General features: G+C 36.7%; 1 protein-coding gene across 1 annotated transcript; it reads right to left on the bottom strand.

The window, feature by feature from the left end:
- Positions 1-1,490: 1,490 nt before the first annotated feature.
- LOC128860596 (uncharacterized) lies at positions 1,491-8,273 on the bottom strand. The gene is made up of 2 exons (XM_054098214.1): positions 8,050-8,273; positions 1,491-2,385 (listed from the first exon to the last, which is right to left on the bottom strand). Exons 1-2 carry the CDS (start codon positions 8,074-8,076, stop codon positions 1,522-1,524), a joined length of 891 nt encoding a protein of 296 aa, XP_053954189.1. The 5' UTR covers positions 8,077-8,273; the 3' UTR covers positions 1,491-1,521.
- Positions 8,274-12,759: the final 4,486 nt, after the last annotated feature.

Below are 12,759 nucleotides of genomic sequence, written 5' to 3'. Positions count from 1 at the left end.
CTAATCATGGTAGTTGGAAGGGTGAGTGCAACTTTATACCAACGCTTACTCGCTGGAAATCCGATACTTTTAATGGAATAGCTTTCTTCACAAGTAGATGATGTAATCTTTCAGGAAAATTAGTCGTAATGTCTTTGAGTAAGTGTAATGTGTAAGTATTAATTATTTGCGAAAAGTTGTAAGGGGGTTTGTTAACTTCTTAAACTATTTCGGCCTTACCTTTACCTTACCTTGCCAGTTTAAGGATTATTTGTTGTAAATAAATATTTTGACTATGTCTTGACTGTCTTGGTAATAGTCCCGATCTCAACCCGATCGAAAATACTTCGCATATTATGAATGTGCAGGTACTGAAGATGAAATCGAAGACACTATCGGAGCTTGATTTTATAATCGAATCAGACAACATTAGTATTGTACTGCACTCAGGTTTCCATTTTAATTTTCTTTAAATCTACCCGACTTCCGAAGATATCTGAGTAGATCTTGTGGCGCCAAGGAGCCAAGGAGGTCGCTTCTTAACACATCAGTGCCAAAGACCTCAAGCCTGATTCGAGTGAAGGCCGGGCAGACGCACAGAAAATTGTCCGCCATCTCATACCTCATCCTTCTCTCCACATGCTGGAAAGAGTGCACTGTCTGAGATGCCTACCTGTTCCATGTGCTTCACGCATAGAAAGTGGCTCGTCATCAATCTAACCAGCTGCCTACAGTCGCTTCTGCTTAATGACAGGAGGATCTGCGATAATCGGTCGGACGTGACAAGTAACATCGGTTTTGATCATCTGCAGCCTCTCTCAGCCTGCCAGGCTCGCTTGTGGGTTGCAGCAGTCCGTTTGCTAACCGTGGCTTTGACGGGTGCAGAAAGGAGTGGCAGAACGGACTAAGGATCAAAGAAGTTGGTGATGAACAGTTCACTAGACAGCGCTAGTTTAGAAGTTAATCTCAGTGCCCATCCTAGGTAAAGAGTCAGAGGTCTCGCTACCCGCGATACGCACGTGTCTCGGAATCCATATTAGCATCAGGATATTAAGTTAAGCCTGGATTTGCAGGATTCAACTACCCTTGAAGCGGTTAGAGGGCTGTCTAAGGCCATGAGCACAACTTTGCTGTCGCTGCAGACACATACAGATCTGTCTCTCCACCTGCTTTCGTCTCCACACAATTCTCGCCTTTTCGATAGTAGATTTTCTAAATTATACATTGCGTTCACACAGGAACGCTGTAAAACAACAACGCCGACACACAAAGATTATGCCCCTAAGTCGAAAATAGGCGGTCTTACGTGGGCACCCCCTGAATCATGCACACCTCTCATCATAGTCAATCAAATTTCTTCGAAACAAAACTGCAAAAAATAGCACAAAAATTATCTAACTGGGACAGCAAATATACAGATACCCACCTCCTAGCGACTTGAATAACCTGTAATTCGTAACAAAAAATAATGCATTGAACATCCTTTTAAAAAATGTTTAAGTAATGATTTATAACATTCGGAATATATTTAGGTATTAAAAATTAGTTTTTACATGAACCAAAAATACATGACGCATACTGATTACTAAAATGAGTTCCAGTTGGGCATTTGTGATGACGCCTAATTCCATTCAAAGCCGAACAGTAGTAATAACTGGTGCAATCTTGAGCATCTGGAGTCAGACCAACTGCGGTACATCTGCCACTTGAAGTTGTCGGTACTATAGCGCTAGTAGTCTCAGGTTGACTGGTTGTCACGTCTGTAGCTCCACTTGTAGGCTGAATAGGTGTGGTGCCGTTTCGGCAGTAGTAATCATCGAACATCTCACCATCAGCACAACGATAAAGCGTTGGATAGAGCACACGATCGTCCTGGTTCCACAACGTCTTGCAAATGTAGAAAATATTTGGATTACTTGGCCAAGCGTGCGCTTCGCCAGCATTCTCACACTGGAACTGCCTATTCAAACAAATGGAATCGTTCAATGTTAACGAGCATTGGCCAGTCGCCGCACTGAACGCCTTATCTCCGCCGCATTCAACGGTCGCCGATACCAGAGCTGCGCCCGCAAAGTAACACATGTGATATTTCTGGCAGTCGTAGGGATCGGGAAAGACACCATACGAAGTGCATGGGAAATTACCCTGCACTGCAAACGGATGGCACGGTCCGGTCGTATTGCTGCATGCACCCAGACGCGAATTACAATAGAAACCCTTTTCAGTATCGCATGTTTCAACCGGAATATTCACCCAGCCGCTGGAGTGATGTACGCACATGGACAACAGCTCGCACGACTCACAAATGGCACCGGCTGTCTGGCGACCCTCACAGGTATTTGTCTCACGCGGTTCAATACGGCAAAGGTTGGAGGAAATCCAAGAAAACCACAAAAGGCTGGAGAACTGTGGGAAATAAAAGAAAAGTGTGTATGAGTTATTTTTCGTGACAAATCAGGTATTGAAATCAATATTTGTTTTTGTGTAAATTTTGGAGAAATAGAAGCTGCATAACTTTTTTATAAATAAATGCACGGACATCAGCTGTCTGTTAGTTGGCTAAATGGCAGTCCAGATTTGGCTGGAAAATCACAACCAGCGATTGTTCGGGAGCTCCAGCACCTAAAAGTAAATAAATACTCGTTTCAATGATACTGGTAGCATCGCGAAACGTCACGGAGGTGATCATCAAAAGAATGCAACGTCACGTGAAGTGGTTCAAAAAGTGAAGAAGCGACTTGAGCGAAACCACTGTCGAAGTCTCAATCAAATGGCGAAAGAACCGAAAATATCTGACCGCAGCATCCACCGCATACTGAAAAATGATCTCAAAGTCAAGCCTTACAAGATCCAAAAGGCGCATGAACTCACACCAAAGCAGCAACAAGTCAGACTTGAGAGAGCGAAGGAGTTGTTTCACTTGGCCAAAAGCGGTCAATTTCCGAACATTGCGTTGTCTCACGACAAAATTTTTCAAATTGAGTAATTCGTAAACTCCCAAAACGATAGGATCGATTGGCCACCAGGAGGCAGCATCCGCCGCAGGTAATGGTTTGGGCCGCTGTAACCGCAGATGAGCGCTCTCCAATCGTTTTCATCAAGCCTGGCGTCAAGGTTAATGCGGGAAAATATTCTAGAGGGTGGATTGTTCTCTTTTGGGCCATTTTGAAGAGCAAAGACGGAACTAAAAGATTCACCATTCTCGAGACGCTGAAAAAAGCCATTGTCCGCCGCGAGTGGGCCAAAGTACTTGCAAGTCACATTCGGGCAGCTTGCGATTCGTTTCTGGACCGTCTCAAGGCCATAGTCAAGGCAAAAGGTGGTCATATCGAGCAAAAGTAAATTGATTCTTAATTTTGTATTATTTTCACACATTTTTTACTTTGAATTGAATAAAAGTAATTCTCCAAACAAAATTTATGGCCTCTATAATTGGTTACAATTCGCGTGCCGGACCCTTTATATAAGTTCCTCTTGGCTGACTATAAAATTTCGACAGCAAAGAACCCTCCAAGTAGAAACTAACAATACCTGCAGGCATTCTTCTGAGTCATTTCAGACCGTAAAGTCATCTGCACAGAATCGGGATATGGCCGGCGAATTATGTTGCTTTTTATAACTCTGCTCAAAGACATGAAAGTACCTTTTCCTTGAATGTGGAGTCAACTCAAGAAGAAGGGGGAATACCTTTCATTCAGTACGGCCAAAAACGTTCACTAATCCAATACGGTTTTAGTTTTTATAAGAGCTTTGGAAATAATTTATTGTGCAGAGAAAGGAGCACAATAAATCCTCAAGACGATAAATGGGCTTTAAGCAAGCTCCGAATGGATACAAATGCGTGAAAGGTCCTTAAGTCCGTCAATATAATTTGAAGTCTCTATCAAACAAAGCTGGATGAAAATACATATCGTTAAAGCAAAAAAGCTATATGCATGCGCTTTTCGAATTTCTAGCTTGCTTGAAGAATTAGCTAGAAGAAGACTTTACACGCTTGATGGTGCATTTTTAACAAACATAGCGGATATAGCGCATTTTAAACTAAAGACGTTAAAGACGGGGCAGCTCCTCCAGCACTTTCAAATTTTCCATTGTTTTTTTTTTTTTTTGTTTTTTGCTTTAAAAGTTCATTTACAATCTAAAGAGTTTTAGTGTTTTAAGCTTAATAGAAAGTCTAAAAAGTCCCTATAAAGTCAGTGAAGGCATCAACTTCAAATTTTACAAGGATATGTTTTAACATATTTGCCTTTGCATGTATCTCAAATTTTATATTCATTACACGGTGTGACAAAAAAAAAAAATTAAATATACTTTTATGGAGACCTAGTACAACTTGTAGGTATAGTAAAACTAAGAAACATGGTATAGGAGAAATTTCCAATACACCCCCAAAATCTCATTTTATGGCCATAAAACCGTTTTTCAGTAGGTTGATGTGAACAATCACTCCTAACTTCGCCAATTTCCATCCGATTTCGAATTTGTTTTTTTAGTTCGAAAGAACAAAAACAAGCCTTTTTGACAGTGTGTTGACAATTTTTCTGAAATGACAACTGACGAGACTGTAGACGGAAGTATTTGGATTTTTTTTATTTTTTCTCTATTTTTTCAACTTTGACATAATTTTTACGATATTATCCGTTAGTGAGGATTTTTTTTAGTACACTTCTGTTATAGTAAATTTAATTTTGCGTCGAATGAGCTATATTTGACTGTAATTGAATTAAAATTAATGGAGTTGTGTGAGTTTTAAGATTTTTTTTTTTTTTTTTTACTAATTTGGTATGTAGGTATAACTTACGCTAAATGGGAATAAGGACGTGTTTTGATGCGTTATTATAGATACGTAATATTTATTGGAGTATATATGTATACATAAGAGTACACTGTACTGCATACAACACAACTGGTTAGAACTTACGAAAATATCTGACATATTATAGCACATTTTTTTTCAATAGAAATATGAAAAAGCTCCCAAGTGTACCAAAGTTCACACTGTACATTGATTAACAAAAGAAGTTTGTTATTATAATTTAACCTTATTAAAACGTCAAAGTTTTATTGTTTGTTTCATTGAAATTCAAGAGATATAAATCAAAACGTTGCCAGAAAAGTCGAATTTCTCAATATTCTCCGATGATGTGGCATCATCAGCCTTATCATAAACCAGATGATTGTTATTTTTGTAAAACGGACGTAAACGGTCATCATTATAAAACTCGAAAGCACATAAAGTATGCTGATGTTGCAACTGTTAAGAACCCCTTAGTCTTGGACGATATGATTGACTCAACTGCAAGTCATGAACTGAAGGAAGTTCAACTCATTGCTGATGATGATCAAACTGATAACAATAAACCTGATGATGAAGAGTACTTTCCGCCTGGTTCTAAGTCTTCAGAACGACACATTGTATCAAATTCAGATTTTCAGGATCTTTCTCGTGATTTACTTCTATCGGGAATACAATCTGAAATGCTCGCTTCTCGATTTAAACAATGGAATTTAGTTGATGACGACTTCAGATGAATGATGATGATCGAATTTCTTACAGAGAAGTATTCAAAACTGATGAAGAGAATGACAAGTGTACCGTACCATACTAAACTCCAAAGGGCCGTTTCCACTGCATTTTTAAGTTTGGAACCAGTTCCGCTGTGTACTGCACCGTACCGCACCGTACCATACCGTACAGTGCTGCACTGCACAATACTCCAATAAATATTATGTGTTTGTAATGACACTCGTTATCATTTTCATGCTTCGATGCCTACATACCAAATTAGTACAAAATAAAAATAAAATCTTAAAACTCACACAACTCCATTAATTTTAATTCAATTACAGTCAAATATAGCTCATTCGACGCAAAATTAAATTTACTATAACAGAAGTGTACTAAAAAAAATCCTCACTAACGGATAATATCGTAAAAATTATGTCAAAGTTGAAAAAATAGAGAAAAAATAAAAAAAATCCAAATACTTCCGTCTACAGTCTCGTCAGTTGTCATTTCAGAAAAATTGTCAACACACTGTCAAAAAGGCTTGTTTTTGTTCTTTCGAACTAAAAAAAACAAATTCGAAATCGGATGGAAATTGGCGAAGTTAGGAGTGATTGTTCACATCAACCTACTGAAAAACGGTTTTATGGCCATAAAATGAGATTTTGGGGGTGTATTGGAAATTTCTCCTATACCATGTTTCTTAGTTTTACTATACCTACAAGTTGTACTAGGTCTCTATAAAAGTATATTTTCACTGTCGCACAGTGTTATCACTAAAAATATTGTTTTCATCAATTTGTTTACGAAAAACAGTGAAACTTCTTTTCACTTCAAATTTAGAAATTTTTGTTTGTCTTTTTTCGTTAAAAATATGTATGTAAGTGCAAAACGGAATAACTTATTTTAATGACAAAATTTTGGCTGGTGGATTTTAGTTGATTACAAGCGGCTGTGCATTCCACGGCGCAAATTAAAGAATCCATGTTTGAGAAGCTGAAGCGCCCTTTTTTTAGTAAAAAAAAATTTTTTATTACCAAACAAAATTATTATTTATTATTAAAAAATAAATTTTATTCAAAACAAATTTTTTTTTTTTATTCACAAACTTTAATTCAAAATTTTTTTTTAATGTATTTTTTATTCAAAAAAAAATTTTTTTTTTATTCCAAAAATTTTATTCAAGAAAATTTTTTTATTCATTTTTATTCAAAACAAATTTTTTTTTATTCACCAACTTTTATTCAAAAATTTTTTTTTATTTTATTTTTTATTTTATTTTTTATTAAAAAAATTTTATTCAAGAAAATTTATTTTTTTATTCAAAAAATTTTATTCAAAAAATTTTTTTTTTTTTTTAATTTGGTTTTTTTTCACAAACTTTTATTCAACATTTTTTTTTTATTGTATTTTTTATTAAAAAAATCTTATTAAAAAAACATTTTTTTTTGTTTTTTTATTCCAAAAATTTTATTCAAAAAAATTTTTTTAATTTATTTTTTTATTCATTTTTATTCAAAACAAAATTTTTTTTTATTTTTTTTTATTTATTCACAGACTTTTATTCAAAATTTTTTTTCATTTTATTTTTTATTTAAAAAATTTTATTCAAGAAAATTTTTTTTATTTATTTTTTTATTCAAAAAATTTTTTTCTTTAATTTTGTTTTTTATTCAAAAATTTTTTTTTTTATTTTTTTTATTCCAAAAATTTTATAAAAAAAAATTTTTTTATTATTTATTTCTATTCAAAAAATTTTGTTTTTTTTATTGTTTTTAATAAAAAAAATTTTTTTCATTTATTTTTATTTTATTTTATTCTTTTTGTTTTATTCCTTCATTTAAGATAATAAATACTCTCAGCTTTTCGCAAAAAATTATTGAAAACCTCCTCATCTGGAGGAGCTGCCCACCTTAAGCTTAAAAGTTTATACAAACCGCAGTATGGTTTAAAAGGGATCCCATACTGCAAGGAAAAAATTCATTCTAGTGGAATCTCAAGGGACCAACGACAGGTGTAAGTGTGTCATATAAGTAGCTATCAGACCTCCCTGCCTACCTACACCACTTTATTAAATGTTTCGTTGAGCCGCTCCTACCATTTTAAGCCGACCCTGAACAGCTTCCCACGGCAGTCGGTTCTACGTTACCGAAACGACCCGATTTATATCCGGCCAAGGACTGTCACTTCAGCAGCATTCTCCGTGCGTGTATGGGTAATGCTTATGCTGCAACAACAACAACAAGCAGATGGTTTTTTATGAGGAGCTTTTTAGTGGCAGAAATACACGTGCAGGCTTGCCATTACCTGACGAGGGGCGACCACTACTAGAAGTACTTTTTCTGTCATTTGGTGTCTCATGCCCGAAGACGCGAACCTGGTCACTTCCTAGCCATTCACGTACCTACCCATTCTGTTGCGGCAGCCACCGTAAACTTATTTACGTTAAATTCTTGCGTCCTTAAAACTATTCACAAACACATACAGTTTTATAATTATACAGCTATACAAAGAACGAGCTTTTTCAGTGGGTTGTATCACATATTTCTTGCCACGTTGCTTACCAAAATTATTGAATGCGCTCCCGACATATCAGTGTTTTTTTTAACTTTTACTTCGGTGAAATATATTATATAAAATTTTCCTATTTCTTTTGTTTTTTGTCTTTTTTCTCTTTTTTTTTGGAAAAACACAACTTAGACACAATTTTTTCTTGCAATTACGCCAATTACAAAAAACGACTTTCTGTGATAAAAATCGTCCTTGTTGAACTTAGCAATAGATGATAAAAAATGCAAACTGCCTGTGGCAACGTCTTTCACTAGTCTAAATTAACTTCTTGTAAGTATCCCAAATAAAAGCGTGTGTCATCTTATTCTGATTCAGATAGGAGCGCCACAAACACACACACACATGCATACATACATATATATATCATACATACATACATACGTACATACATACATACATACATATCTGAATCATTATGCTCTTAGATGTTGAAACTAGTAAGCGCTATCAGCAGACTCTGGAAGCGGTGTGAGAAATCTAATAAATTTGACAAAGTAAATGTTTGTTTTGGCCAAATTAGTTACCAAAAGTTTCGAGATAGATCTGAATGTCGTGTAAACATCAAATAGTTGCCAGTATTTACTTTGTGAAATATGTATTTTTACTTTGTTTTATAAACAAGACATTTTTTATCGGCGATATTCAAATGGTCATATATTTCGCTTTCAAGCGTTTAACGATAAATTCAAAGTGGTAGAAATGCAAAAAGCGCAAACACAAATATTTGCACAAAGCAAATAATTTCTAAAATTCTCTAAAAATCTACAGCCCATTAACCCATTCGTTGGTTGTATTTTGGTACAGAAAATTTTGAAGTGCTTTTTGCCTCGTAATTTTTTCAAATGTGATTTTTATATGTATTTATGATACTATTTCGTTGTAACTCAAGAAATCGAATCAAATCGGAGTTCTTTCAAAGTAAGGTGCAAAAATGTATAAAAGTGTGGAAGCTGAGCCAAATTTGGCAGTCGATATGATAGCTCAGAGGTTAAATTCATCGCATGGAACAGTTCACAAGCACCTGGTTCAGTTGGGAAAGGTTTCAAAGCTGGGAAAATGGGTTCCGCATAGACTTTCCGTCGCCAACCTTCAGCAGACAGTGAATGTGTGTTCTCAGCTGCTGCAACGGCTTGAAAATGAAAGTTTTTCGAACCGTATCGTTACTGGTGATGAAAAATGGGTCCTCTACAATAATCCTCTACAATAATCCAATGGTTAGATAAAGATGAAACATCAGAACCAAACCCTAGAGATGGCCTTCACCCCAAGAAGATTACCCTATCTATTTGGTGGGACATGGCCGGTATTGTTTATTGTGAACTTCTGGAACCAAACCACACAATAACTGCTGATTATTATTCCCATCAGCTATCAAACCTGAATGAGGCACTTAACGAAAATCGAGCGTCTTTAGTGAATAGACGCGAAGTTTTGTTTCACCACGACAACGCAAGACCTCATACCGCAAGGCAAATATTAGGCAAGCTGAACGAGCTCGGATGGGAGCTAATGCCGCATCAACCATACTCTCCGGATATTGCACCTTGTGATTATCACTCTTTCCGTGGACTTCAATCCCATGTGAGTAACAAGAACTACTCCTCAAAAGAAGCTATAAAAAGCGATATCGAAGCGTATTTTGGCTCCAAGGACAAACAATTTTTTGAGCAGGGAATTAAAAATTTGCCTAAACATATATTAAATGCAAATATTATGTAATTAGCGCTTACACCCCTTTTTGGGTGTTTGGCCGAGCTCCTCTTCCTATTAGGTTGGGGAATAAGTTCGTAGCGTCTTTTACCGATAGTCAATTTAGAGTTAGGTAGTCAATTATATGTTAGCCCTTGCTGTTTACAACCTCTTCCCTCCTTCCGACCAATTTGTTGATGCCGTTCTGCCAAAAATTACCTTGTCTGGCGTCAAAGATTTTGAGCCAGTTTTTAAGGGCCTCTTTGTTATCGAAGGTAACGCCCTTAATATGGTTTGACAGGGAGCGGTAGAGCGGAAAGGATGATAAGCGATCGGTGCAAGATCCGGAGAATACGGCGGATGCTGACGTACCTTCCATTCGTGCTCTTGGAGTGCGGCTTTCATGACTTGTGCGACATGGGGCCTGGCGTTGTCGTGATGGAGTATCGTTTGACCATGTCGATCAGGTATTTTCAGTCGAATAGCCTCATCCACGCGGTGTAGCTGGGCAATGTAGAGCGCCTTGATGACCGTGACATTCTTTTCGAGCATTTCCCAGCGCACCATGCACTCCCAGTCCCACCCAGAACATATCGTGATCTTCTTTGGATGAAGATCCGGCTTGACTCTCGGCTTTGGCGTAATTTATAGCCACTCACTCTTTTCTTTCCTTCTTATTGATGTATAGGCACCGTTTCTTATTTCCCGTGACGATTCGGTACTAAAAGCGCTGTTTATAATTGCGTGTTGCTCGATAGCGGACGAGATACTAAGAAGTAATTTGAAGGCGACTTTCTCTGTTTTTTTCGTTGAGCTCGTGGGCCACCCAGACTTCCAATTTTTCGGTAAATCCCATTGAATGAAGGTGATTGAGAATCGTTTTATGATCGCACTCCATTTTTTCCCGCCAATACACGACTGGTTTGGCGACCGGACTCCTTCAAAAGTAATTTGAGAAGGCCTTCCGTTGTGGCACCTGTCTTCGACGTCAAAGTCGCCATTTTTGAAATTTGCAAACTATTTTCGGGCTGTAGACTCGTTTATGACACTTTTTCCATACACGTCGCAAATGCCCCAGGCTGCTTTGGCAGCTATTTGACCTCAATGAAAAGCAACGAAGAGCAGGTGTCACTCATAAATACCTAATTGTTGAGAAATTCGATAAAAACAAAACCTATTGATACCAAAAAATACTTTAATAAAATACTTAAAAAAAAATCTAGGTAGGTGAAATGGTTGAAGCACCACTCTGGCACCTCCCGAGTAGCCTTGATACCATTTTGAGACCTCCAACGGGCAGATATGTGCAGCCAACCAGAGCTGTTGATGTAATTGAAAAGATTGATGGGCTTTAGGTTGACCCAACTTGTCGAAACAGCAAGAAGAAAATGACCGGTAACTACATTGCCCTGAGAGGATTTAGTAAGCTGCTACAAAAAAATAAGTAGAGTAATTCGTTCCCATGATAGTCGTGTCGGCAATACGGATTAACATTCAGCAAAGGGATGTCACTTTAGTTATATTTTCCAAACTTTGTGGCAAGTGTTATTTATATAATGTTAAAGCAAAAGCAAAGCAACAACTGTGTGTTCTGCGTTGCTGGAACAACCTAGATTTACATCCAGCCAAGATCTGCAACTTCAGCAGCATTCCTCTAACACCAAAATGGAATCTTTCTGCTATTACATCAACAAGGGCTCACTATGAGTAAAACATTCTGCCAAATTTGTAGCTACATATGTCCACTACTTCCTATTAGTCCCTGACTTATATACGGTAATGGGAAGACTTGTTCAGAATCACGTCTTCATTACATATCGGATTCCAAGATGACAAGCTTTTAATATTACACCTTCTTCGACGGACCTGGGATAGTTCACAGCCGAGGTGAAGAGAGGATCCAAATTATTTCTCCACAAATTCATAGTGTGTACATCTTCAGCAAAACTATCGTCTGGCCTGGATAACATACTTAATATTGTTTTAAAAAATGTGCACAATGAAGTTAGAATATTGCTCATAGTTTAATAATATGTTGAATAGCGCTTATTTCCGCCAAAAATGAATAAAGGCCAAAAGAGACAAAGATGCCACTGTTATAAATAATTTTCGCCCCATAAGTCTTCTCCCTAATATCAGCGAAGTATATGAAGATCTCATAAATATCAATATAAACAAATTTGGTATAGAAATTTCAACTTTTAAGCGAAAAACAGTTTGGTTTTAAATGCAAACATTCTAACACTCAAGCAATTCACTGTCTCGTTTCATAAATCAATTGGAACTGACATAAAAAATATTGGACATGTGCGTGCCTGATTGAATTAGAAGCTGCCTTTGGATAAAAGGATAGATAGATAGATTCGCCTTGTTTTGTATGCAACGTTTTTTCGTGTCGGAAATACACTCGGAGATTTTCCATTATCTGCCGGGCGGTGAAAACTTCACAAAAATATTTTCTTTATGTGTTATATCCCCACAGGGAAATGAACCCAAGATCTAATGTTGGTATATACCGCGAAACAGTCTGAATTACACACACTGCCTTTATTAAGGGGTAATATACAGTTAGAAGGGCGAAAAAAAACGAATTTTCCCGAATTTCTTCTGAAAAAACTTTTAAATTTATTGATCTAAAAATTTGTACACATATTATGTTATCTTTCAACTGTATTTTAAGACTTAGTACTAGTAAATATTTTTATTTTATTTTTTTATTTTATTAAAACAAACGCCAATCGGCAATCGGAGTGCACCACACCTTCGTAATCGAAAAAAACAGTCAGCATAACCTTATTTTTTGAGCGACTTTGGCGTGGTTTTTTGGGTTGATGTACGGCCCTCTTTGAACGATTTGTACCACTGGAAAACACGTGCACGCGATAGAGCAGAGTCCCCATAGGTTGTCTGCAACATTTTTAAGGCGTCTGAAGCCGAAATTTTGTTGGAATAACAAAATTTCAAACAAATTCTTTGTTCAACTTGAATTTCCATCGTTAAATTCGAAGAACACA

This window comes from Anastrepha ludens, chromosome 4, assembly GCF_028408465.1.
Source record: "Anastrepha ludens isolate Willacy chromosome 4, idAnaLude1.1, whole genome shotgun sequence".
Lineage (NCBI taxonomy): Eukaryota > Metazoa > Arthropoda > Insecta > Diptera > Tephritidae > Anastrepha > Anastrepha ludens.
This window is presented reverse-complemented; position numbering and strand designations above follow the sequence as displayed.

Coding starts and splice junctions, on each gene's coding strand:
- LOC128860596 (XM_054098214.1), bottom strand. CDS start 8,076: ATGTCGGGAGCGCATTCAATAATTTTG. Junction 2,386..8,049: donor GAGCGCATTCAATAATTTTG/GTAAGCAACGTG, acceptor TATTTCCCACAG/TTCTCCAGCCTTTTGTGGTT.